At 44.6% G+C, this 27,476-nt stretch overlaps 1 protein-coding gene across 8 annotated transcripts in view; it reads right to left on the minus strand.

Annotated features, from left to right (window-relative positions):
• ZNF697 (zinc finger protein 697) overlaps positions 1–27,163 on the minus strand; it is a 34,158-nt gene extending 6,995 nt beyond the window's left edge. The window contains exons 1-5 of one of the 8 annotated variants that reach the window (XM_046645851.1): positions 26,999–27,163; positions 22,926–23,095; positions 22,335–22,452; positions 21,679–21,858; positions 19,429–19,474 (exon numbers count right to left, since the gene is read on the minus strand). Coding sequence is in view for 1 of the 8 variants with exons in the window: in XM_046645848.1 (XP_046501804.1) it covers positions 5,494–5,606 (113 nt within the window). In the remaining 7 variants the exon portion in view is untranslated. Of the gene's footprint in view, positions 1–3,495; positions 3,714–3,758; positions 3,783–5,298; positions 5,323–5,493; positions 5,626–19,428; positions 20,957–21,678; positions 21,859–22,334; positions 22,453–22,925; positions 23,096–26,998 lie in introns of those variants that run through there. The other 7 variants (XM_046645850.1, XM_046645853.1, XM_046645852.1 and 4 more) reach the window with 7 other exon arrangements.
• Between the last annotated feature and the right edge of the window lie 313 nt (positions 27,164–27,476).

A 27,476-nucleotide genomic window follows, 5' to 3' on the forward strand; every position in this document is an offset into this window, starting at 1 on the left:
GTCTGGCTTTGATTTCCATGAAAATAAGTGGCACAATCCAATAAAATGTACAGCGTTCCAAGCCCCAGATGGCAAATCTCTGCTCCACCTCACATTTTAAGGTAAAATAGACTGAGCGCAAAGGAGGTTGGTCTGGGTAGTGGAGAAACAGTGGCAATTCATTCTAAGGCTACATGCCAACAACTCTCACTGGCCTACAATTTGATCCACTTCCATCTGTGAAGTGCGTTATTCTGTTAACGTGGCTTTACAGCTTTATCAGTGGGGTAACAATGGTATTCCCATTTTACAGCTGAGAAAACTTAAAGCTCAAAAAGAAGGCCCTGCTGGCCTGTGGCTAACTTGTAAGCAGTAAAGAGGGGATAAACCAATTGTACTACCTCAGAGTTCCATGTGTTCCTCACTCTTATTAAAGCTTGCTCTCTGCTAAATGTATACAATTTTTATTTGTCATTTATACCTCAATAAAGCTGGGGAGTAGGTGTGGGAGGAAAAAGCTTGCTCTCCTCGAGCCCACAGCAATCTTGTGCAGATTTTAGCTAATTATGAGTGGGCCTCTAAAGAGAAGAAAAGGAGATTGAAGACACAAGAATAAGAGAAGCATCAGTATACTGACTTCTTACTAAGACCGTGTCACCAGCAGCAGCACCAACGTGGCTTTGTGGTGAGGATCTGCTGCTTTCCTGTGAGCAGTGAGTCAGGATAATTCAAGCTTTTGGAGGTCAGCTGGGGCTGGGTGGAGGAGAAGTAGGGACCCTCTATATTAGAAACCATCTCTACAGCCTTATTACATATTTTGCCTTATTACATCCTTGAATCGTAGAAAGCACTTAACAGGAACATACCCCTGGCATAATCGGTAACCCCTCTAAAGAACAGGCCAAGATGTGAATTGTAGGGAGAAAATGACGTCAGAATCCTAAACCTTTTGTAGATATCAAGTTTACATTTCAAATTTAAAGGGCCCCCTGCCAAGACTGAGCAATGGAGCCAAAAATAATTTACTTCTGCCATCTATCACTCCTACAGCTTTAGCTCAAGGCAGCAAAGCAGTTTATAGGTCAAGGATCTTGGACCAAGACTTTGAAGTGTCCAGCTCTCTCTCTGCCTCTGAAGCCCCGAACGGGACTTGCAAGAATATGTCTGAGCAAGATGCCCCTTCCTTGGCTGGGAGTTTTTCCTGCCTCTGTAGAGAGGACTTCCCCGGGGGCAGCCCTGGGGCAGCCCTGGCTCTGCAGAGACTTCGGGGTGGAAAGCAGGAGTTACAGGCAACAGTCATTCCTGCTGGCCAGGCCAGCCTTTCTCTAGAGCCCAGGGCAAGTCAATTAACCTCTCATTGTTTCAGAGTCCTCATCAGTGCAAGGAGGATAATGCTACATAACCTGTCTCACAGGGAGGGTGTCACAAGGAAACATTAAAAAGCACTTTGGAAAATACAGTGGAGAGGAACTGATACTCTGAGTTTTACAAATGGGGAAGACATTATTTCTCTCTTTAATGTGGAATACATACATTATTTCTCTTTTTAAGTCCTGATGCCATTCCAGCACACCTCAAAGACATGCCAGCCCCTCTGTAATTCTGGCAGACTAACCGGCCTAAGCGGCATATCATATCCTTTCTCCGAGATGATGATGTACTCCCTAGATTAGAGTGAAAAATCAAGCCTGCCCCTTAAACGTCATAGGAAAATGGCTGTGTCTGAGGCTGGTCACTCAATAGTGTCCTGGAATGCAGCTAAGTTCCTTTAGCGTGTATACTGTTTGCTAGGTTTCAAACAGGATTAGGCTGAAGGAGAAAAATCCCCTTAAAGCCATAAACCTTTTAAGAGCTCTATCCCACAAGGGATTATTGACCTCAAGTCCCTTCTACCCATCACTCTTGCCTCCTGCAGCTCAGACTCTGTGGACAAGTACATCCCTCGAGTCTTCACATGTAATACACCCTGAAGGTGGGGGATGGAGAGGTAAGAGTAGAGTTTTCAAGCATGTACCTACTGGTTTACTAGTGGCTAAAAGCAGTGCAGGTGTGGAGGGGAATGAAGGGGTACCTAATCAATGGTTTCTGCCAATCTACGACCAGCAAGAAGAATTTTACATCTTGAAGTAAAGGAATCAATTGTGTCACCAGAAACTCATAAAACTAAAATGGCAGGGTATGGTGCCCAGAAGGGTACAGAAGTGACTGCAGCTCTCCACACTGAAGGGTGGGGTTTAGGGGTTCACTCTCGGAAGCAGAGACCAGGGTTTTACCTCTAAGCCCTTGTAAAGACAGCATCTCAGACACAGCAAAAACAGAACTAGAGGACTTTCTGATAGGTGATTTCTTGGGAACCAAGAGATAACTCATACCAGAGATATCAAACAAGGAAACATGGTTTTTCTAGATTTAAGAGGGGAGAGGAGGAAAGAGGCAGAGTCTGAGCTCCCCACTTAGGGCTGGCATATGCAAGTCACAAGTGCTGCCACTCAGAATTAAGGAGGTTCTGGGCTCCCCAAGAGAACATGTCTAGATCCTTATTCAAACCAGGAGAAGGAGGATTAGGTATGCTCTGAAAAAAGTGGGACGCTTCTGTCACCTAGAGAGACACCATTCAGAGCACAACATCTACTCAAGTTTGTTTAAAAATGCATTATGTTAGTGCAAAACTGGAAATCTGCGTGCCCCACAATATGGACTCAGTTCCATTCAGCCATCACATCATGGGGTTCCGGGTAGCTATCGAGTAACAGAGAAGGCTATTTAGAGGTAAGGAAAGGTAGTCACGATATATTATTAGATGAAAACTAGCTGGTTTAAAAATAATCTCATCTTGTTTATTAGTATGTGCACACTAGCATATATATTTACACATGTATACACAGGTTCAGAGAGGAAAACCAGAAGATTGCTAAATTGTTAAACATCTCTTGGCCACTTCTGGGGGCTTTGCATCACTTAATCTTACCAATAACCCAGTGAAGCAGGGTATTATTTTCAACTTCAGAGAGGAGGAAATAGGCAGAGGTTAGGCGACTAGTTCAAGGTCATACCAATCCTAAGTGGCGGGCAGCGATTACACCCCTGCAGTTAGCTCAAGTGCCCACATTCTTAACCAGAGCTGCTGTGCTGTGTGGAGAGAGGACTTTTCCTTTTTGTGCACATCTGTATTTTCTACCATAAAGTTGTATTTTTCTCAGCAAAAAAGCCAACTTTGTTTTTAATGTGATAAAATACATTAAAGGGAAACCTATGCTTATTCTAGAAGCAACAAAAAGGAAGAGAAGGACAGGAGTTGTGATTATCTCAACCTGGAAGACTTAATTTTCAGAACCACTAGCTAGACACTGTGGTGTCACTGGAGTGTCAGTCCACAGATATCTAGGCACATTTTGTTCCAACTCCTTTCCCACTCATTCTCAAAATAAAAACAAGCAACATGTTTTCTCAGGCAAGGCCAGGGCTGGATAACGAGAGGGCGGCAGGGCACTGTGATAGCTTTGTGGCTAGACTGACCTGGGTTCATATCCTCTGCTCTTCGTCAGCTACTTTACCTTGTGCAAGCGACTTAACCTTGGTGAACCTCAGATTCTGCATCCATAAAAACAAGGATGCTGCCACCTACCATGTAAGATTAATGTTGATAAAAGCAGCTGGCACATAGGAGAGACACAATAAATGGTAGCTATAATATTATGGAACTTATGCCAACCTCTTAATTTAAAAAATACACACACCCCCCTTCAAATTGGAGGTCACCTCCTCACAGCTATATTCACCGAGAATGGCCTTTGGCAGGTACAAGCAGAGCTTCCACTGGCCTGGTCTCTAAAGGCCTTTTAATGAACAGCCCACCACATGGAGACAGGAACCAGGAAGGGGCTAGCAGCTTAGGGGAGCCGGGGTGAGCCAGAAAGGTTCAGTTCCAGATTGGTTTGGAGACGTTGATAACCCCCATCCTGTACAGAGAAAGTGTAAGTCGAAAGCCGAATGAGGGGCATGCTTCAACCCTGACTTACACCATCTGTAAGGGAGCTCTTCTCCCCACAATAAGAAGGAAGAGAAGTTTAAGGGGAAACAAACAACAAACAGAGGTAATGGTGGGAGCAGTCAGGCAAAGATTAACTCTGCATCTAGTTCTAATCATTGGCCTAGCGGTAATGGGGCAGAGGCCTGGTTTGGGGCTACCACAGACCCTGCGCAATGTGACTTGGAGTAATTATTTGCCCCCTATGGGTTTCCGTTCAGTGAGGAGGCTGGGTTTGAATGTGCCTGAGTCCTCTTCCAGTGCATCACATGTCAAGCAGGAGAGTTAATCCAGGGAGGCAGCACTGTCAATTTCATCAGCCATTTTCAGCTCTGGCTTGTTTACCACCTCCCACAGCAAGTGTTAACTCCCCAAATACCCACGCCACTACCACAAAACCTTTCTCTTGGATGCAGATCACTTCACCGTGGCATCAGCCAACTTTGCCAAGACTGCTCCAATCCTAGTTTTTAGAATTTACAATATTTTCATGTTCCTTCCCTCCTACCCAAACCCCCCAACTCAAAAAAGAGTAGTGTCTATTACCCTATAAAGTCACTAGGAAAATGCTCAAGTGCCTTCTGGACAAACTCAACCTCATTTGAAAGACGAATAATCGGATCAGTTTGAAGATACTGCTACAGAGAGGAAGTAAATGTGATAAAGTATGTTGAAGGAAGAAGAGAGGGAGAGAAGTGGGGGAAGGGGAAGAGAAGCCAGAAGCAGAAGCAGAATTAGAATTTGACCTGAGTTTATTGGCAGCTCTCCCAATGGCCCCCTCTGGGGCTACCTGCAAAACCTATCCCTTTGGAAGAGCAAGAGCCCCACCACTTTATGGATTCAACCTCATTTCCTGAGAAGGGGTTGGGGCAGAGGAGCACACACCTCTCCCCAACCTTCCTAAAAGATAAACCATCCGCGCGGCATTTTGCACAGGACCCCACACTGGCATACCACCTTCTGGCCAGAATCGGGGTGGAGTGAGGAGGCACAGGCCCCTGCTGGGAGGCGGTCTCACTGGCACGACCAAGGCTGCCCGTGAGCAGACCGTCTCCTCTGACTCCAGTAATTCCACGAGGTAACACGGAAGCTCGCCCGCCCTGTTTTACGTGGGAGGAAAACCGACGCTCAGCAAGTTGAGCGCCGTGTGAAGAGCTCCCAGATAGAGTCAGGACTCAACCCAGCGTCTCTCGGCTCCTTGCCACGGCCTTTCCCCCTCCGCCTAGCTCCTGGGGAGGAGCGCGTCCCCCGGCAGCCCCGGGGCAGGCAGTATGGCGGAGCTCAGGGCAGACCTCTCCCCACTCCTCCCCCGGCGGCGCGGGGAGTCTTGTGCCACGGCCACTGCCAGGTGGCCCGGAGCCAGGTGGCGGGGCTGTCCTGTCAGGGGAAGGAAGCGGCCAGGCGGCCGCCTAGGAGCAGCTCCCCCTCGGTCCCCTCCGGCTGCAGCTCCTTTCTGTCTCCTTCTCCTCGGCAGCTCCCTTCCTTACCTCGCCACAGGCGGTGGCTGAGACCCCGCCTGCCGCCCCGCAGCATCCGAGGCGTCCTGCCTCCACTTCCCACGCCCCCTGCGCACCACTCTCTCCCAAGGGAGGCCTTCCATAGCAGAGTCCAGGCAGGGACGCCCGACTGGGTAGAATGCTGGAAAAACAATTTAAGTCTGCGGTTCAAAAGGCTGAACTCATGACCATAGCTGGGGTCTAATCAGGGATTCCAGGGGGTTAATCATTTGTCAGTCTTCAGCACCAACTGAGTAAACAGTCAACTAGCCTCTCAGGGATCTGGCCATCAGGGTCCTGCCTCCCCACCGGTGAGCCTGTGGTCAGACAGAAGCCAAAGGGCAGAGAAATCCATCTCACAGTATTTGCAGGGGAGACCTCCAGGGAGCAAGGAGAATGTGTCCACATCCAAAGGGTGCAATTGACTCCCCCAGTCACACACCCAGACTGTCCAACCCCAAATGCCAGCCTCCCAAGGGGCAGACTGCTGCATGAGGTGAACATTAATTTCAGACAGAGAAAGCCAAAAGATTACTGTAGCCAAGTATTGACCACTCTCCAGACAGGAGAAGCTAAAATAATACGGTTTCCTCCTTGTGGTTACTGCTTTTTCACCTGGAGAGGGAAGCCCAAGTTGAAGAAAGAGAAAGGCTCAAACCAAAGCAATGGAAAAATCAATTTACACTCCCATCGGCCAGAGCTAGTCTGAGACTCCTTCTAATCTCTATGGTCAAGAATAGCACAAGAGTCCCTGGGGTCAGGCATTTCCTGTCTATTGCTTGGGCTGGGGCCCCTCGGTGTGGCCAGAGGGCCTCAGCTTGTCACAGCTGCCAAGCCTTCCCACCACCCCACTCCTCCCACACAAAATAAGTATTATTGCAATGCTGGGACAGGCTCTAAGTGCCCTCAAAGTTAGACTATCTGCCCTCAGATGAGACGGCACAAAAGCTAAAGGTTTTCATGCAGGCATTTACTCGTCCATATTTTACATTTAACTGATTAGAATGTTCTACCTGATGCACAGAGAATCCTGTTCATGATTTTTTTCTCCGCTGTGTTTGGCATTGTACCACTACCACCACCTATAAACATCCTCAGCTTCTTTTCTTATCTAGCACCTGGCCAGTCCTCAGAAGAATCACCTCCAGATAGCTCCTCAGCAGCGGCTCAAGTGCTCAATGTTTGTATTTCATGGAATCATGGACTTGGAAAGCCCTTAGCTCAGACTCCTTCAACAGACAGGAAACTGAGGCCCAGAGAGGGAAAATGACCAGGTCAGAGACCGAAACGCAGTTTGCCCGAAGAGTTATGGCCAGAATCTCAATTTTCTGATGGCCTCTCCAGTGATCTTTCCATCTCTTTAGTATAAAACACTACTTCCAAAACAGCCAGCCCAAAAAACAAAAAACAGCCAGCCAGATAAATCTGGGGCATATACCTTTTTTTTTTTTTTTTTTTTTTTGGTCAGGGTTTTCCAGAGGAACAAAACCTATAGGATGTGTATATATAAAAAGAGTTATTATCAGGAATTGGCTCATGTGATTATGGATGCTGGTGAGTCCAAAATCTGCAGGGTGGGCCAGCACAGAAGAGCTGATGCTGCAAGTCCAGTCCAAAGGCTGTCTGCTGGAGAATTCCTCCTTGGTCAGAGAAATCAGTCTTTTTGTTCTATTCAGGCCTTCAACTGATTGGATGTGGCCCACCCCTATTATGGAGTTCAATCTGTTTTACTCAAAGTTCACCAATTTAAATGTTAATCTCATCCAAAACCTCTGTCACAGAAGCACCTAGAATAATGTTTGACCAAATATCTCTGTATCTACTGGCCCAGCCAAGTTGATACGTAAAATTAACCATCACACACTGTAGCTAAAAAAACAGCTGCAATAATTCCATCATATGCCAAAATTTACCCATAAAACATCCTATTTTTCATAAAAACCATTACTATATACAGATAGTTGAATGGGGACTCAGGCGTATGCACTGTAGAGGACGGCAGGGAAGAATCAAAATTAATATTAATTAAAGATCTACGCAGACACATGCGTGTGTGCAGGCACACACCCCCACTGCAGAAAGAGATGCAATTTAATAATCCATTTCACTAAAGGATGAAAGGGAAAACAGACTTAGAATGCACATGGGGTATATGTGGGATATAGGAGCTGTTAACAAACAGCTTTGTTCTGCAAGAGTTAATGCTGGAATCCCATGTTAAGGTTACCAGATGGGGCCAGGTGACCTCAGGAAGTCTTTTTCCAACCCAGATGATTCTGTGATCACCCTTCCACTGGAATGAACAGTCCTCAAGAGAATGTTCATCACAGCAAACAGGGAGAGAGGAGTGCTGGGACCAAAGGGTTCGAGGCATACATTCAGTTGCCCTAGTTTCCCACTGCAGATTCAACAGGAAAAACTGCTCTTCTAATTCTCGGCCCAAAATAACTGTTTGGCATTGTTGATGGAGAACGGCTGGTGTGCCCCAGCCCAGTTCATTTCAGCAGTGGGTAAGTGACACCTCTGTATATAATCTGCCAAGGTGTTTTCCAACAAAGAGAAAGCAAGAATAAAAATGTAGAGATGTCACCTGATGCCTCAATTTTCCTGCCTCATTAAATTTTAAACTCATAGCTAGATTGTTTCCAGCATAAAGTAAAACATTTATATACACTTAAAAGCACCTTTTTAAAAATTACCTTCTTGTCTTACTCTTATTTCCTTAAAAATAACAGATTATCCAAAAAAGCCACATCATAGGAAACTATAAGAGACATGATCCAGTTTCTTCACAACAATGACAAAAATGGGAAGAAAAAAAAGAAAGGAGGGAAACCTATAAGTCAAAAAACTTGAGATGTATCAACCAGCCTCAATGTATAGACTTTATCTGAATCCCAATTCAAAAATAAATTACAAGACAGTTGGGGAATTGTGAATGCTGACCACATATTTGATATTAACAAACTTCATTTTTAACGTGTTGGTCCCGAGATTAAGTTTATAAAGAGTTCTTGTATCTTTAAGAGATACATATTGAAACATTTACAGGTGAAATGGTATGCCTGGAATTTGCTTCGTTTGATATTATATGTCTGGAATTCCAGGACAAAGAGGAGTGGGCAGGGATACAGATGAAAAAAGATGGCCACATATTGATCACTGTTGAAGTTGGGTGGTGGTATATGTGGTTTTATTACACTATTCTGTCTCCTTTTGTATTTGCTAGAAAACCTACTAATAAAAAGATTTAAAATGGAAAACATAACAAAGTATTTTTTCCTGAAATTTAAGGTTGATTATATTCATTTAAATTCCGAGCAGACCATAATCAAATGTCAGTGACTTCCACAAAAGGATTAGCCTGCTTTTACAAAAGTGTGCCAAATCAGGAGTGATTATAGTGCTTCATATTGAATAGAGCCCTGGGAGAACTGAGGGGAGAGGCAGTGGGGAAAGAGACTAAAGAAACTCAAGTTTGATGATTCTGAGTCATTTTTGTCTTTTTATGAAACAGAGAAATAGCTGTTATGTCCAAAATAGAATCCGAATCCAGTTTCCACTTTCAGCTACTTTTATATTTCCAAAGAACCCAAAGAAGGCTGCTGCCACAGCGTGTGCTTGTTTATGTCCACCATTAGTGCAGCAACTCTACACTCAAGACCAAGGGGAAACAAACCCAGCTGGGGTTCCTGGAGGTCGTGACAACTCAACCTGGAGGTCCTCTTGCAGAGGAACTGTATCCCCAAGAAAGTCAAACTAATGAAATGACATGAGTGTCCAACAGATTAAGTACAGTGATAATTGGTCATCCCCAGAATGATCTTCTAAGGGGGTGAAAAACGTAAGCGTGAATGTAGATGAAAAGGAAGATAATACACCAACAATTTATGAAAATACGATCTCCTTGAGATGAACCCTAGCAGGAACAGAATTACTTTGCTAGTCAAAACTGAGAACTTTTAAATTCAGGTAGTGCCCTTCTCAGAGAAGCTCTGAGGATGCCATCCAAATTTACTCACACCACATTACAACAAGAGCAGCTAGAAGGGATCATGCTCCCACTTTATGCTGGAAACCAAAAGCTCGCAGATATTTTCCATTTTAGCCAAGGGTGCATGGCAAGTCTATGGTGCTCAGAACCAGTCACAGGACACAGCTTTCATCCGGGAAGTGATGCATCTGCCTCAAGAGGGAGATAGTAGTGTCCACGGCTCATTCACAGCTTGAACACCATGGTTCCTAAATCATTCGTCAGGCTCAAGCTGTCTGGGTTCCTTACGCCCCTTTTACCTCCAGTTCCTAGCATTTCCTGTAGAGAGCAGCCATACTATACAAACTTATAAAGAGAATAATAGTATTTTTCTTGGGCATGGGTTCTTAGTTTGAGGGCCTTCACGGTCCAAGAACTGCCCGAAACCTTATGTGGATATGTCTGTTGAAATTTTCTTCTGATGAGAAGGCCCAGAGCTTTCCCTTGGACTCTGAAGAGATTCACGGCACAAAAACGAACCAAAGAAAAACCCTATTATAAACCTCCGCTACAGAGGACTCATGCTACATTCCTTATCATAGCATTTCAGAAATCATCCAGAGTGGTTTTAGGGGAGGGGGATAAGAGCAATTTCAACACTACATGCCATGAGATCTTTTGGCAGGCTGGAGAAGAGAAGATACTGACAGTAGCACAGACGAAAATCTCAGTAAATTTCAAATAGAGGATGGAGCAGAATGAAAGACCTGGCAAACGCAACCTGCCTGATCCAGTTTGCTGATCTCATCTAGCACCCTATTTTACAGATGAGTCAGCCAACAGAGACCCAGAAAGGTTAAGTGAATTACTCATAAATACACCAGTTAAAGGCAGACACAAGCCTAAATCACTGGCATCTCAACTTTTGTTCCAATCTCCCTTCTACTCAACCCAACATAGCCTACGGCACTTGCCTAAAACATTCACCCTGGCAATTTGGGCCTCCCAGCATCATCAGTTCACCTGCTTTTCACTTCCTAATCACTTGCCTTATGTGGCAGGTGCAGTAAGAGGGAGCTGAGTTGCTCTTCATGCCTCTAACATACCTTTCCCGGATGTAGCTAATTTATGCAAGTTTGACCCCAAGTTTACGGCTCCCATCAGCTGCTTTCTTGGGCAGTGAGTCAAAGCACATTAGTCAAGCCCCAACCTACACAGGACACAAAATGCTTTGTTAGTTAATCCTTCTCTTCTCAAAGAAAAAAGAATTAAAATCTGGCCGAAGTCACCAACTCATTCCTAACAAATCTTCAATCTTAGCAAGTCATCCTGCCTGCAAATCATAACACAGAAATACTCAGGTGAAGAAGGGGATTCTGGGAGTAACACAAAACTCCGCAATATTAGTATCGTCAGTTAACACTTACCAGTGAGTAAAGAAGTGCACCACCCATGTTCATCCAACATGACCCATTACTACTAACACCGTTTCTCAGATTCACCCTCTTTTCTATTACATCTTTTTGCTTCTGCTTTAATAGCTTTGCATTCTCTGTGTGGGAGGTGGTGCAGAGATGCGCCAGGGGGCAGGGGTAGGCCATCTACAAGCTAAATGTTACTGTAGAGACTATATCCACAGATGAGAGACTCTCACAATTTTTTTGTGTGTGGAACACTTCTTTAAACGATTCCTCATTTTACAGATAAGGAAAATGAGGACTAGAGAAGATAAATGCCTTGTATGAATCCACAAAGGTAGTGAGCTGGGGACAGAATTGGGACCACCTTTGACATTACCCAATTCCTTTAAAATATGGTCTCCCCTGCACCGGACTGTCTCCCCATCAGCTCTGTCATATTTATGGGTTTAGTGCTCTGGCTTTAACGACAGCATCTCACTGGCGCTACCTTCTTTCCTCCCATTTCTCTTGTTCTCTTCCAGACTCTTCCTGATTTTTTTTCTATTGTGATTTTAATTATTTTTCCTCTAAAAAAACTTAAAAAATGTTCTTCAAACTTAACTTCATGTGACCCTCAGAAATGGTCTTGATTTAACAGGTTTGGGATTATTTCCTTTTTTTTTTCTCAGAGAAAACAGACATCTCGTTGGCTAGAAAAAGGCAGTCATTCGAATTAGCATAGACTTAATGGAGTGTTATGGTAAACAATGAATAAGTCCAATCCCTTGGTACAGCATTTGAAAGAAAAGTCATCATAAAAGAGAGAGAGACACAGAGAAAAAAGAAAGCCCATGAAGCATCAACCTGAAGAATCTTTAAGGACATTTTTCCACTCAAACTATGAAATTCTCTCATTAAAAGGGGAGACTTTTTCTTCTGCAGTATCATTTTTGAAACGCTTAAAACAAACTATCAAATTATATTACATTTCCTTCTGCAGTGCTAGTTTTTGGCCAAACATACCTTACAGGCTACTGGGAAAGGAGGAATAGGTGTCATTCTAACATTCTAACATTCTAATAGGTGTCATTCTAACATCACCACCACACACATCATCTTGCCAGTGAACCCCACGCCTCCCAGGTGTGAGCCATGTCAGCACACAGTATTAACTGCTAACATTTAGTGAGTTGGGCTCACATCAATATCTGCTATAATTGTCAATCTTCCAAATCCAGTGTCTCTTCTCCTTTGATCTCACCATCAACACTGTAAAGTGCTTGGTATATAATAAGGATTCAGTAAATGACTGCAGAAAATACTACTGAGATGATCTCCTTAGAAATTCTCTCCTTCCTTAGCACCTGCGATACCTCACTGTCCTAGTCCTCCTTGTACTCCACTTGCCACCCTGTCTCCTCTTCTTAACTCCTAAAACAGGTCAACCTTCAAAGTTCTTGTTTACATTTTCTTCTGCCTCTCTCCTCAACCGTTTTGCCCCCTCCTCGAATTTTAAATAAACACCTCCTCTGTCCAGAGATCTCACAACTTTGAACCTCTTGCCCCAAGCCCTGACCTGCACTCTAGGTCCACATTTCTAGTGATGCATCAAGCATTACAACTGAGGAGCTCTAATGCCCCTCTGGTCTGAAGGGCTGCCCCGCATATCACATGGGACAAAGGACAGGAGGCAGCTGAGACAGGGGGGAAAGCACGCGTTAAGGCTTCAACAGACTTGGCTTCAAGTAGAAGTTTGCGACTTACACACTGCATGCTCCTCCAACAGTTATTCACCTCTGAGCCTTAGTTTCTTCATCTACACAATGGGAAAAAGCGAGCTACCTTAAAAGGTTGTTGTAAAGACTAAATGAATTTCCATTTGTAACTATCTGGCCCTAGTCATACTGAAAAACATTAGTTCTCTTCCCAAATGTTTGTTACAAATCAGCTCCTCCTGAAAGTGCCCATTTCTGTTAATGCTGCTCTGTTCTTACTCATCAGGCATAAAACCCTGGAGTCAACTTTGACGCCCCCCCCCCCCCCCTTCAATCAAATCAGTTACTAAATCCTTCCTTTTACTTCTCTCCTTTTTCCCTTGCCACTATCACTGCAATGGACACTCTTAGCAGTTACAGGCACCTACATATCACCTGCGGATCAATCTTAAAACATAGTTGCCATTCCATTTATTCTCTTGCTCAGAAACCCCTAATTGACTCTGCCAGTTTCCAGGAAAGTGCAAACTCCGAGTCCTCAACAACATAGCCCAAGGCTCTCTTACCTCTCCCTGACCTCCGTGGCTAACCCCAGCCAGAAAAGGTTGCTCTAACCCCCCCCAGAAGGCATCCTATGTTTTTTCTCTCTTGCCACGAGCTCCCCCTCTTGAAACAGCATGATGCAGCCTCTCCTTTCCTTGAGGGAAGCAATACCTGCAGTGATGAAAGAGCCAGACCACCTGTGTGCATCCAGTCTCTAGCTGTGTAACCTAGGCAGGTTGCTCAACCTCTTTGAGCCTTGGTGGTTCCATCTATAAAATGGGGAAAACAGTTGGATCTACTCTAGGATGACTAAGTGCTCAGAAAGAATTATTATTATTTCACTTTGTACGACTCTTTAAGGTACTTTTCCGTATTTTATTCTGCTTCATATTCATTTTTAAAATATAATCATAGTTAGAATAATTTGTAGCTTACTGTTTGCTCTCTCCCTTCCTACCACCTCTCAACTGTAAGCTCCACCTCTCAACTGTAAGCTCCTGCTGGGAACATATTGTTTTATTCACTTTGGTGATTCCTCCCATAATGAGCCCTCAAATAGTTCTTGAAATGGATAAAATTAGGTGTAATTAGTTCTCTCCCTGGGTCTCAAAAAGAACTAAAAAGACCAGGAAATCTAGTGATCTGGCCAAGATCACATCAGGTAAGGCAGAGCCATGGAAACAACCTAGTTCTCCTAACTGGATCCAATAACTGTCAGCACCAGGAGCCAGGCATGCTAATTATCCTGCTAAATAGGTAGACATGATAGAGTAATGGTGATTAGCTTCAAAAGTTACACATACAGAACGTTCTGGAAAAAGAATGTTGCCTCCCTTAGCCAAATGTCAGCACCCCTTGTTTGCACCAAATAGTCCAAGCTTTTAACACTCAGTTCAGCTGTGCAAAAGCACAGAGGTGGCACAGAGCTGTATTTGTGTTCATGGTGGGAAATGCAACTAGACTCTCCTAATCTGACAAGACAACTGCTTCTCTCCCAGCCCTGGAGGAAAGATAGACTAGAACTAACAGAAATTAAATGACGGATGAAAAAACACCAACATTCAACCTTTACTAGTAATTATGAGACTAAATATGAAGTTGCTGGGGGTGGGGGGCGGGAGAGGGGCAACAGGGAGCACAATCGAATGCAAGAGAAATTTGTATCTAACATTAAAAGTATCTATTCAGTGGGCCGAGTGGTTAAATTTGCAGGTTTGGATCACAGGTGCAGACCTACTCCACTCATCTGCCATGCTGTTGAGGCATCCCACATAGAAAGTAGAGGAAGACTAGCACAGATGTTAGCTGAGGGCTAATCTTCCTCACCACAGGAAAAAAAAAAAAGGGATCTATTCAGACCCAAGTTTATTCTCTGGCAGTTTTCAAGGGTATTGTGTTTTGCTCTGTTTTTCTTACTATGACAAGAAAGGCATGCATTTCTTAATTTTTCTTCTCACTTGATACAATCAGCAGCCTAGAAACCCCTTTTCAGAAAGGCCCAGAATTAAACTGAGACAAACACAGCAGGCTCTTAAAGAATCCTGTAAAAGGGGTACAAGCTATATAGGAAGTAGGTGACCAAAAATATTTACCAAACTACCAATTCAGTCAATACACACAAGTACCAACTAGGGAGTGGGGAAACAGAAATAAAGGAGTTCCTATATTAACTGCCCCCAAGCTCGTTCAGGCTGTGGCCACAGTCTGGTTAAACTCAACTGACATTTACCTTATTTAAAAAAAAAAAAAAAGTAGGGAGCATTTCTTCAAGTTTATCTCACACTTTGGTTTTTCATTTCTGGGATAAACTGGTTTTATATTAAAATAGATCTGGCACGCATACACTCTAGAAAAAGAAAAAGATAGGAAAAGTTCATACACATAAAAACACATCAAGAGAATGAGAAGATAAGCCACAGGCTGGGAGGAAGTATTTGCAAAAGACATATGTGATAAAGGTCTGTTATCCAAAATATACAAAGAACTCTTACAATTTAACAATAAGGAAATGAACAACCTAATTTAAAAATGGGCGAAAGATCTAAACAGATACCTCACTAAAGATATACAGATGGCAAATAAGCATATGGCAAATAAGCTCAACATCATATTAGGGAACTGCAAATTAAAACAACGAGATACCACTATACATGTATTAGAATGGCAAAAAATCCAAAACACTGACAATGCCAAATGGTGGTGAAGATGCAGAGGAACAGGATCTCTCATTGCTGAGAAGAACGCAAAATGGTACCACCATTTTGGAAGATGGTTTGGCAGTTTCTTAGAAAACTAAACATACTCATACCATACAGTCCAGCAATTTCTCTCCTTGGTATTTTCACAAACGAGTTGAAAACTTATGTCCGCCATACAAAAACCTGTGCCTGGAAGTTTACACGAGCTTTATTAAGAATCGCCAAAATGTGGAAGCAACCAAGATGTCCTTTCAGTAGATGAATGGATAAACTGTGGTAAATCCAGACAATGGAATACTATTCAGAGCTAGTAAGAACGAGCTATCAAGTCATGAAAAGACATGGAGGAACCTTAAATGTATACTACCATGTAAAAGAAGCCAATCTGAAAAGGCTACATATTGTATGACTCCAACTATATAACATTCTAGAAAAGGCAAAACTATGGAGATCAGTGGTTGCCAGGAGTTAGAGGAGGGAAAGAGATGAAACGTGGAACACAGAGGACGTGTAGGGCAGTGAAAACTATTCTGTATGATGCTACAATGGTGGATACATATCATCATACATTTGTCAAAACTCAGAATGTACAATAGTGATGCTAGAGTAAACTATGGACTTTGGGTAATAATGATGTGTCAACATAGGCTCATCAATTTTAATAAACAACCCACTCTGGTGCAGGATGTGGATAGTGGGAAAGGCTGTGCATGTGTGGGGCCAGGGAGCATGGGAACTCTCTGTACTTTCTGCCCCATATTGCTATGAACCTAAAACTGTTCTAAAAAATAAAGTCTATTTTTAATAAAATTATATATGTATATATATAAAATCATTTCCCCAGCTTATGTAACATACAAGCCTACTCCTTTTGCCACACCTCATGGTAAAAAATTGGCAGTGCCATCATATCAGGAGAGAATCAAAATGAGATGTTTTAAAATATAACAAATTGCTTCATTCAACAATTATTTATTGAACACTTACCATTTGCTACACATTATTCTGAGTTCTGCCTTGTGGAGATTACACTCTATTGAAATAATTTAAAAAATCCATTGCTTGCAAAATCACCTACTACTACTAGAAATCACTGTCAATACCTGCTTGAGGGATTATTTTTTTAAAAAAAGAAAAAAACAGATTCTTTGAAATTTACAAAGCTTCCTAAGTGCAAGGGAAAAAGTCAACAATTGGAAATGTGTTCTTCCTATAGTGCCCTGCCTAGGGTATCAAGCATCGAAGATGTGCTAACACCACGAATATACAAGGCACTGAGAAAGTGAGACTAGAGCGATGTATTTCTTATTAATAGAACCCAGAAAGAATGGTCCCTGTTTTCTAACTTATGGTAACATCTTGATAAAGTTCTCAGAAGACAATATATCTAAGATGCCTCTGAATAAAAGAAGGCCCTTTTCCCTTAACCACACACATTTTAGCTAATTAGAGCTGCATGGACAGCACTCAGACTTTACCCTCTGCAGGAAGGAGAACCTGAAGAACTGCATGTGGCCCCCCCGCACACCTCGTTGGAACACTGTTGCTAGCCTATGGATGCACAGTGCGTGACTTGCTGAACACAAGCAGGGATCCCAAGAACTGTCCTATTTGCCTTTAAAATGACTAATGTGCTTATAACAACCCATGGCATTGCGTTTATATTGAGGCTTCCAAAGTGCTGTGCGGCCTTAAGTCAGGGAAAGAGAAGGCTCAATCAGCCTCAGGAGATGATTTCACCCTTGCGGTGGGTAAAAGCATTTTCCACCCGAAGAGGAGAGGCTGCTGCTATCTCTACCATTCCCATTAATACATGATGCAACAAAGCCCAAATCCATATGCCACGCAAATCATGCTACTCTCTGAGATAAAAACAGAATGAATTATCTTCCTACTTCAGCCTTTCTTTCTTCTTTATTTTTTTTCCATATCTGCAGAGGCAGGAAAACCCCTCTGATTTTCTCAGCTATACAGCAAAACAGCCTTTCCTAGAATGATATGGTAGAAGTTGGGCATGATGGAAACGGGAAAGGTACTGAAGCATTGGCCCTGCCCATGCTACCCAGAGGAATAAACACCATAACGATTTAGCACTGATGTTAGTCAAGCCCGTGGAACTCAGAAAGACACAGATTTGCTCTGGCATATCTCCAGCATACTTCTTTTGGCAGTCACGTGAAAAGGATGAAAATTAACTATGATGCCTCTCCTACAAACTGTCAACATGCAAATAATGTTTCCTGCCTACATTTCTGCATTTTGAGTCATTACCAATTCATCATCAACTCACAGTTCCTGAAAGCCCACCATATGCTGGGCTGTGTTCTGGGGACACAGTTCCTGCCATTTGCAGGAAATATGCAAATATTCCACATACTCTGGGGCCTTATTCAAGTTTACTCTAATTAAGAAGATATTGAGTCTTAGGTATTTTAGACAATGCAAAACATTAGAGGAGACGCTAAGTGTGGCCAGTAGAGTTAAGAAAGGTTTCCTAGAAGGGGTAAGACCTGGCCTAGAGGGAGGAACAGAAAGAATTCCGAAAGGCTGGGAAAGAAGGAAAAAGAATTCCAGGCAAACAGTTCTGTACCCAAAAGTCTTATTAGGGATTCTGAACCTGGTCTTTCCAACTGATGGCCAAGGGAGTCTAAGGGCATAAAAGTAAGTAATTTATGAAAAACCAGTGCCTCTCAGAATGAGATCCATTAGGATGAATTTAGAAGCCCAACACAGTTCCTGGTAGGAAATCTGGAAAGTGAAAGACCTCAGAGGAAGAAAGCATAGAGATCCTGCAGTTTTCTCCCAGGGCAAGCAAAGATATACCCATTCTGAACAGGCTTGGAAGGCAGTAGACCGAAATTTCAGCCTATCTACAATTCAGAAGCTGGGACTTCAAGCAAGTTTTCTCATTGTTAGAATGGAGATAATAATATGTAAATCATCAGACTGGGGCAACGCATGGTAAATTATCTAGTTCAACAGTTGATATATAGATGTTTAATGAACAGTAACTGTTGTTGTCACCATGTAAAAAGGAAGCATGAAAAACAGTCCAGTTAAAGATAAGTGAGGGACTACAAAACTGCAATGTCTTTGGAGGAAAATTTGAGGGTCTGTTCTGTCTTGTACTTTTATGTGCTCCATCTTAAACCTGGGAGATTGCTTGGGCTATAAAAATCAGAACCTGATGGATGTCAGCGGCTTAGTTACAAACAGCAGGATGGCCTTTGTGGTGCTGCTTTCAAGAAAACACACCTCACCTTCACAACTGAGGGAAACAATCTCCTTCTTCAGTCCAGGAGCATGACAAAAGTCATGGATTATCCACTTGGGATCAATCCATTCTATACCCGGCCTACAGAGTTTGAAACCCTAGGCTGGCAAAGAACCTATTCAACAAACTTTTAACGAATGTCTTTGTACTAGACACTGTGATAGATCCTTTTAGGGCTTCTTAATCCAGGAGCAAAAGGAAAAGCTCCAGTCTATCACGCACTAGATGCTTTAGATTCAAAACTGCAATGAATTCTCACAGGTCTATGAGGAAGGCTTCATCCACTTTTTTATAGAAAAGGAAAGAGATAAATTAACATGCAAGCATTCCTTCAATTCTTTCACTCATTCCTTTGTTTATTCATGTTTTTCAAATACACATCCTTTGTGCACCTGCTAGGTACTAAGCGCAGGGGAGAGAGCTATTGCCCTCAAGGGGTTTACAGTTTGAAGGGGAGAAAGATGAACACCCAACTATCACAAGACACACCAGACATGTGTGTCATCCAAAGGATGTCATACAAAGTACCATGCAGATGAGATTAATTCTGACTGGGACGTCTGAGTCGACTTCTACGAGGACGCTACCTCAGCTGAGCGAGGATTTGGAGAAAATAATCAGGGACAGTGTAGAGATGCCGAGCAAGCATAGAGTTCAACCTGATGGAGACACACAGGAGGAAGAACGTCTGTTGCATCTGGGAATGCGGAGCTGTTTGTTGCAAGAATGAGTAGGTAATTTGCGGAGGCCCAGGTCCAATGGAGAACAGCAATAGGTGAGCACTAAATTGCGAAGGACTCTGAATGCCAAAGTAAGGACTTACCTTTGTTGATTACATTAACACTCCATAGTGTGTGGTACTAAGAAACCTGTTAAGGGGCAAAAAAAAGAAGTAGGATCTTAGATACAAGGAAAAGCCCAAATTGCACTGCCACAGGCTCAAGCTCTAGACATCTTAATGGCACTGCAGCTTTTTAAATTTTCACTCTACATGAGCAGACAGTATCTTCCTTGTCTTAATTTATCCTCTTTGTAACTAACTTTTACCCTTTCTCTCTCCCTTAACTGGACACTAGAAATTAGGCAAACATCTAGATTCTGAGGAAATCCAAAGAGCTTTTCTGGGTGGAGAAGAGGAAATGTGAGGCAACTCCATCAGCCTTAGTCACATAACCTACAGTGAGGTCACCCTCATCACTGCAACTGAGCCGCGTCAGCTGGTTCTTCTCAGTCTAATTTGTTTCCATTCATTCCCTTAATCCTAGTCATTTTTGAAGGCCATCTATGTTTTCCTTTCTGTAAAGTAAAGGGTAGCCGGACTTCCCGTTTATGACTTTAGTTCACTCTGCTGCCATCTTACTCTCTTTGGGGCCCGGCTGAACTTCTGACATCAAATTTCCCCCAACAGCAACCTCCACCTCCAACACACACACACACAGCCGATACATTCCAACTGAGAATCATCTTCCAAATTCAGAGGCTTTCCCCTTCATGTTGCCATCCACATGCCCTCACCCCGGACAGCTGGGTTTCTCCCACTCCACTCTGATCTCACTTCAGATGTGTCAAGTCTAGAGAAGCCAGTGAAAAATATTTGGTTTCCCCCTTCAAGCCATTTATATAGAGTGCAGGCCTCTGTGCCCTACTGCATCCTTCCTACCGTGAGCCTTAGGTACTCCTGCCTCACCAACCAAGTGGCATTTTTAAAGGTTCATTTGGCTCTTGGAATGTATTTCACATTAAATAATACCCATATGTTGGTTTGTTAAGAGAAGGAAACACTTTGGTACAGCATTAAAAAAAAAAAAAAAAAGAACCAGAGGACAAGAGAAGGGAGAAACAGAGGTCCCTTAAGCAAGTGAATTCGGTTAGAGCAGTAACACTTGGGCCCCGTTCAAAGTTGCCCACTCATCCGTCACAGCTCCTCAAAGACTATTAACTTGCTAGCCATTATCCGACCGCCTTTACCACACCCTTGGTCCCCTGGGAGGAGACAACGCCATAGGGGATGCAGAGTATGCATATCACCTTACAGGGAAAGGACAAATAAGCCTGCTCTAAGGGCAGCGATACATCACCAAACTGAGCACAGCCTAGCGCCCATGTAGCAAGGGGTGGTGATTCACTACTGGCTGGGCGGCTAGGAAAAGGAAAATCGTGGAAAGTCCGGGAGGAAGTGGTAATCCAATTCTCAAAGCCTGGCCATAAGGTACACTGGCCATAAGGTACACTCAGCGCCCCCGAAGCCGCTGCTTCCCCCTCAGCCTCTTACTCGCCCTCTCATCCCAACACGCGCTTCACCCGCGCCTCCACTCAGTCCTGAGCTTGGCATTCTCCTTGGGTAAAGGCATCAGCTTTGCCCCACCACCCACCCACCCGCAGACAGGGACATCTCAGGGCTGGGAAGCCTACCAGACTAAACGGCAACTGCTGCCGATCTCCCCACCCACCCATCTTTATTGTGCCATTTGCCCAGGCTGATGGCAGCCCAAACCGCTGGTCTGTCAGGCTAGAACAGATCGGAGAGGAAAAGGAAGGAGCACATTTCACAAGGACCCAAGAGGACCCGCTGCCCTTCCTCGGAGTCCCCACTGCCTCCTCTTCAGCCCCATGTGGAGCTCGGGGCGCGGACAGACAAGGCGAGAGCAGCGCCGTCGATCCCGGTCCGCAGCTGCACACAAAGCCCTTCACCTTCTCCTTGCCTTCCAAGCTCCTCCCTGGGCTTCGTTTTTCCGAGGGTCTCGGATGCCCCCTTCGGTGGTCGGCGGGACGGTCCGACTCCCTCTCGCAGCGCTGCCTCCTCCCTAGCGTCTCAGCCTCCTCCTCCCCGCCCCTCGCCACGGACTCCGGCGGGAGCTCAGCCCGGGCTTGGGGGCCACGAGAGTACCCCATGCGCCCGGGGCTCCTGCGTCCCGGGGGAGCGGACAACGGTCCAGTCTACGAGGCACAACTTCGCCCAGCCGTTCCGCCCCCCGCTCTCGGGCGCACACCCCATCCCCGCAGCGGTCGGGTTGGGTCCCGATCAGCCTCATCCCCAGGCGGCTGGTGAGCTCAGCCGCAGCCCCGCTCCTACCTGCGCGGCGGCGGGCGCGGCGAGGAGCGAGGGCACCGAGCGCCCCGGCCCGAGCCCCGCGCCGCGGCGCGTCTGCCCTTGTGCTGCGGCGGCGGCGGCGGCGGCGGCTGCAGCGGCCGCGGGCTGGCTGGCAGACTGGCTGGCTGCCCGGCTGACTCTTCACTGGGGCTTCCTGTAGGGCTGGACAAAGGACATTTCCTGGGAGGAGCAGGGGAATGTTCCCAGCATGCTTCGATTTGTAGTTCCCGGGGACTTCCTGTCACCACAGCAGCGGGCGCCCGGGAGGCAGCTCCGGCCAGACCAGGATCCCGGGACTGGGGGAGCGGCGCTCCCTCGCTCCCTAAGCGCTCTGGGGAAGCGAGTGGCCAGGGGGGTCGCGCCCCGGGCCCCAGGCTGCGGAGGACGCTGGTCCCCGCGCCGCACGCCGGCTGCCGTCCCCTAATTGGGGGCCTGCAGCTGAGCGGTCGCAGTGTGCAGGAGGACTTTTTCCTTAGGAAAAAAAACCTGCGTTGGAAGCGGCTTTTTCTTTAGAAATGAGGAGGGTTAGGGTAGGTTCGCTTTGGTTTGACTTGTTTTTAAAATAGATTTTCTTTTTCTTTTCTTTTTTAAGCCGCCGGAATCCTGCTGGGGGCGGATTAAAGAACTTGACTGCTCACCAGGAATTCAGGTTCCTTAAGATCTTGGCGCTTCATCCTTAAAACCATAAGAGCTGATTGTTTCCAGATCCTGACCTGGTGACATTCCTCTCTGCAATCTTGGCCCTCTCCCAGGCATCTTTTCAAGAAAAGTAATAAAATTAAGAGATTGAAAACAAATTACATGAATTAACTATAAAACACGTGAAACCCCGCGTGCTGCTGAATTAGGAACGTGCTGGACTTTGTGCTTATCTTTCCCTCGTTCACCTTTAGGATTCAGTTTCCTCTGTCCTACAGAAAAGACGTGATGGCCACTGTGTAGTGAGCGCGTGTGTAGGGGTTAGGGAAGGAGGACGTTGGCTACAAGAGGGGAACTCCACTTCCAGCCTATCAAGAGTCTTTAACATCCTCCACAAATTCCGATCTAATTCTGGAACTACATACCCAGGACCCTCGTGGGAAAGTCAAGGAAGAGCCACACAGAGACTAAATGACTAAAAGCCTGTGTTCTCTCCCAAGGAGAGATATCAAAATGTAATGAACAGGAGCTAAGAAAGGAGAAGTTCTAGGATGCTCTAATTGAAAAGTAATCATATAGGTGATAATTACCTGTCGTATCCACTTGGCATCTCACATTTCAAATGTACATGAATCAGAACATTTGGGTGAGGGGTTTACCCTACATTTAAGAAAAGTGTGTCCGCTTTTCTTTTTTGCCGTAGTTCTCTTTCTCTGGAGATCCTTAACCACGGGAATAACGTGGGCTGGATTAATTTAAGCTGTTGAATTGATGAGAAGCATGCAGGTGTAATCACCTACCTCCCAAGAGTGGTGCACATCACTTTGTTGACTGTCCACCTAAATGAATTGTGCTGTGATCCTTGCATTTTCCAGACCCTACAAATTACTGCTGCTTAACAGTTTGCAGTCTGGAACATTCCAGTGAAACTGCCCCCCCCTCCCACCCCCAAGAAAAGATAATTGACAATCGTTGTTTGGCAAATCCAGCAACCTCTTCTAGCGTTCAATGTGAAAAGATGATACACGTGCCTGTAGCATTTAACATTGTCTGCTGCACCTGCACTGAAGCTATTTTCTCCCTTGCTTCCAATACAGTACCCTCTCCTCCTCCTCCTCCATGTCTAACTTCAGCTCAAGATACCTAAAATTTCTCTCATCTCATCCCATATCAGACCTGTCCCTTCTCTTTTCTTGCCAACCCAGGTTAATTAGTTACTTTGACAAAGATTTATTTAACACTTGCTCCATGCTAATCACCATGCTAGTCATCACGTGAGCAGACATACAATAACACGCAACAGTAAGATATTTATGGTATAACTGCCAGCTATTGCTTACTCTCAGGAAGCTCACACTCCAGCTGACATCACACAGACAATTACTGCACGCTATTAAGAGCTATAACAAAGCCATATCCAGAGGTGTGTGTTCTCAGAAAGTGGTGCTCTTTCCATAAACTCTTCTGTTCCAGTGAGAGCGGGAGTGGGACGGGAGTGACAAGAGGAGGGAACAGAGGCGAGGAAGTACAGACTGGACACTTCGGGTGTGAAATTTGGTTGTGAAGGGGTGGTAATTGGGGCGGAGGTAGAGTCTAAGGAGGGTTTTCTGTTCATGGGGTTTTTATTTGTTTGGTTTTTAAGATGAGAGCTCCTTGGGGATATTTAAATGTTGATGGGAAAAATCTGGGAGAGAGGCACAGGGTGAAGACAGAGGAGACAGAAAGGATAAGGGATTAGGCATTCAACAAATACTTGTTGAATTAACTAATTCCTGCTACATATCATTACTGAAAATGTTGAGGTTGAAATTAATAAACTGCATATTCCCAGCTAAGATCTGCCGAGTCTGAGACCAGACAGAAATGACATTCCTTTCTCCCTCGTCATGCACCCTCCCCCGTGCTTGGTGTCCTCAGGGGAAGGTAATAGACAAGTGTGAGAGGAGGGAAACCAGGGTTTCCCCCCTCTCAGAGGACCGATGCAAGTTTTCCAACTTCACAGTAGGTTCCAAAGGCACACAGCAACTTCAGAAAAGTCTAAACTTTTGAGCCTGTGGGTTTGTGTTTTATTTTCAAATTAAGGAGATTTTTTTCCCTTGCATTTTTTTTCTGCTTCACTTTGAGGTAGCACAGGTAATTAGTCTCATTCTCACCTTTCAAAAGGGGAATTGAGCCTGGACAGATTTGCCTACATTTATTTGTTAAGCTTTCAAGTGTAATAAGGTGGACATCTGTTGTTTTTCTTACCCTAGCAAGCATCCATCTCCCCTTTTTTTTGGTAACAGCACCTTTGGGGAAATAACTCCCTTCCCACCCTTAGTCCTTATGGTTTAGAGAGGAGCAGAGCCTGTCTCCACCTCCACTTCAGTGGTGGGTATATCATCAATGCTGCCAACAAATCTATTCTATTGCTGTACAAGGGATAAGCTATTAGAGAAAGGAGAGCTGAGAAAAGGGGTGTGTGTGAGTGTCTTTGTGTGTGTATGTGTGTGAAAGAGAGAGAATGCATGCACAAGCAAATCTTTCTGATATTGTTTGATCATACCTAAAGCCAAGATACTCCTAGATTTTTATTTTCATGAACCAAAACATTCCCTTTTGGGCTTAAGCTATTTTGAGTTAGGTTCTATCTCTTGTAGCCAAAAGAGCTCTCTACAGCTGGGCATGGCTTATTGCAGTACAGATCCTTAAATGTACAATTGGCTAAGTTGAGGAGGAGTGAGAGTAGAAAGGATCCCTCTGTACCAGGCCAGGGAATTGGAAATCCTTGTGATATGGCAGCCAAAAAAACTAAATGAAATGTCTCAGACCCCAGCATTCAAGGGTGGAGTTTTAGAGGTCTTGATTGACAAATGTCAGGATTTGAGGAGGTTTGGCTACTTGTAGTTTTTATATCTTCTAAACAAAAGAGACATACTGATGTTGAAATTGGCCTATGTAGAAGCAGGGAGAAAGAAATTACAGCCTGCCTAAAAGATGCTCTTTCCGCCTCTAGCCAGCAAACCCAAGTGGTCAAGAGTCAGATCTATTGAGCCATGCTAGGCTGGAAAAATGAAATTCTCTGCCCATTCCAGAGTGACAGTGAAGACATGAAGGTAAAAACTGATCATGGAAAGACCGTCTCTAGGATCTGCATCAAACTCTTCCTGCTGTGCCAGCCCCGCCTGAGGAAGGGAAGAATTAACCCCATTTTAAGTAGGGTGGCCATCCAATTTATCATGCAAAATGGGACAGTTTGGAGTGTGAACAGGAGTGCTATTAATATTTACACCTGAATGACAGCTCTAAAGCAGGTCACCCCAATTAAAAGAGGTATCCACTAGGACACAGCCATGCATCAAGAGGCCAAGCCGTTAGTCTTCCTCACCCTCAGTTAATTGATGCAGGTTGCCCCTGGCAGAGGTCAAGATGGCTGCCATTAAGCTGAACATGAGAAAGTGACTCAACCCTAAGGCCTTTCCTTAAAAATCAGAAAGCCCCAGATCAGGATCTAGAGTGTGGATGAACTCCACACCTCTGAACTACAATAGCAAGTGGGTGGCTAAAACAGTTCAGTCTCAAGAAGGGAAACCCTCTCCAGTTCCCATCGCAGTTGAGGTCATGGGGGAAAACAGTAAGAATCTTTCTCGAGAGTTAAAATGGAGACAGCTGAACTGACCAAAGAACTCATTTTCTGTGGGACGAGTAATTCTTCCTACTTCTAATTATCAGAATTGAATGCATCCTAGGGGACAGTCTCCCTGCTTATTATTTACCTTTTCCTTTGCTTTCAAGTAAAAGTTACCCTTTTTTTCCTTCTACTGGTTTACATTGACTGTGGGAAGTGACCGAATTTGTAGTTCAGCCATAAGCTGTCAGAAAGAAAGAATAAAAATCATTTAAAGGTCATGGACTCAGAGCTAGACACTTAGTAAGGTTCTATCTCTTTGGAGTGTAGGTCAATGCATTTCCACGCACGTGTAGAATAATTGCATGCTATTAAGTGGGGGCATTTTAAAAGCCATGTATATGGAAGAAGGGAAGCCAAGAGATGAACTGCAGAGCACAGCTATTGTTCATTTAATGGCTCAGCATGGACTCCCACTTCTTCTTGTAACAACACTCTAATTTCCCTTCTGAGGAACCACCCTTCCCTCAACTTTCGTCTTGTCTGGAAGAGGCTGCCACCTTCTACCTCTTCATCGTCCAGCTCCAGGGCTAGTTCCGTAACCCAGGCCTGCCAGTCAGTTCTCCCACGTCCCACAGCCCAGCGATTGGTTCAGACATGGGCATATGACCCAGAAGCTAAGGTTCAAGAAGCCCTCTTTCTCTGTTGGAGTTGGTCATCGAAAAGATGAATCTGAAAATGCTGGAGGGTGTAGCCTGAATGTGGAGTCAAAACAGAGAAAAGAAGAGCAGAGAGAATATGAAACAGAGACAGAAGTTTGTCAGAGGTCTTCAATTCAGCCATCCCTCATCCGCCCCTGTACTTTTCAGTTACGTGAATGATTCAATCCTCCTTGCCCTAATGTTGTTTGTTTACTTATCTAATTGAGTTGGATTTCTGCCTATTTCAACAGAAATAGTTCTGACTAACTCAGAGATTTTGAAAGTTTTTCAGTGTTTCTCAAGGTGAAAATTCTCCGGAAAGAGGGAGGGGAGAAGAAGACAGGGACCGACTCACCTGGACAACAGCTGTCAGTGAAGTGTTCTTTTTCCCTGTTGTTGTGGGTGCCAGCTCTCTAATTCCACCCTCCAGGCTGCTTCCAATTGTGTGTGTGGTAAACTGATCAGCTTCTAAGACTGAAACGACACAGAATATACTGATGGGTCAGTGCCTGACGCTGGGAGAGCTGAGCCATGTTTCCATCCTTGTATTGGTTCTTTTGCTTTAAAAAAAAAAAATGTTCAGCACTTACAGTTACTGTTTAGCCTGATTCAATTATTAATAGGTAACCAACAGCTTAGTTCTTTGGTCTTACGTTTTGTTTTGTTTTCTGGTGGCATCTAGCTTCTTCCTGTTATGTCCTAAGACTTGTATTCCTACCTCAGAGTCTTTCCTCCTCCAGCGTCCAGAGTCAACACTCCCACTCCAGTCCCAGCCTTCCTGAGGGCAGCTCCTTCCCGCCCTAAACCTAAATGTCACCTCCTCATGGAGACCT

The sequence above is a fragment of the Equus quagga genome, chromosome 18, assembly GCF_021613505.1.
Source record: "Equus quagga isolate Etosha38 chromosome 18, UCLA_HA_Equagga_1.0, whole genome shotgun sequence".
Lineage (NCBI taxonomy): Eukaryota > Metazoa > Chordata > Mammalia > Perissodactyla > Equidae > Equus > Equus quagga.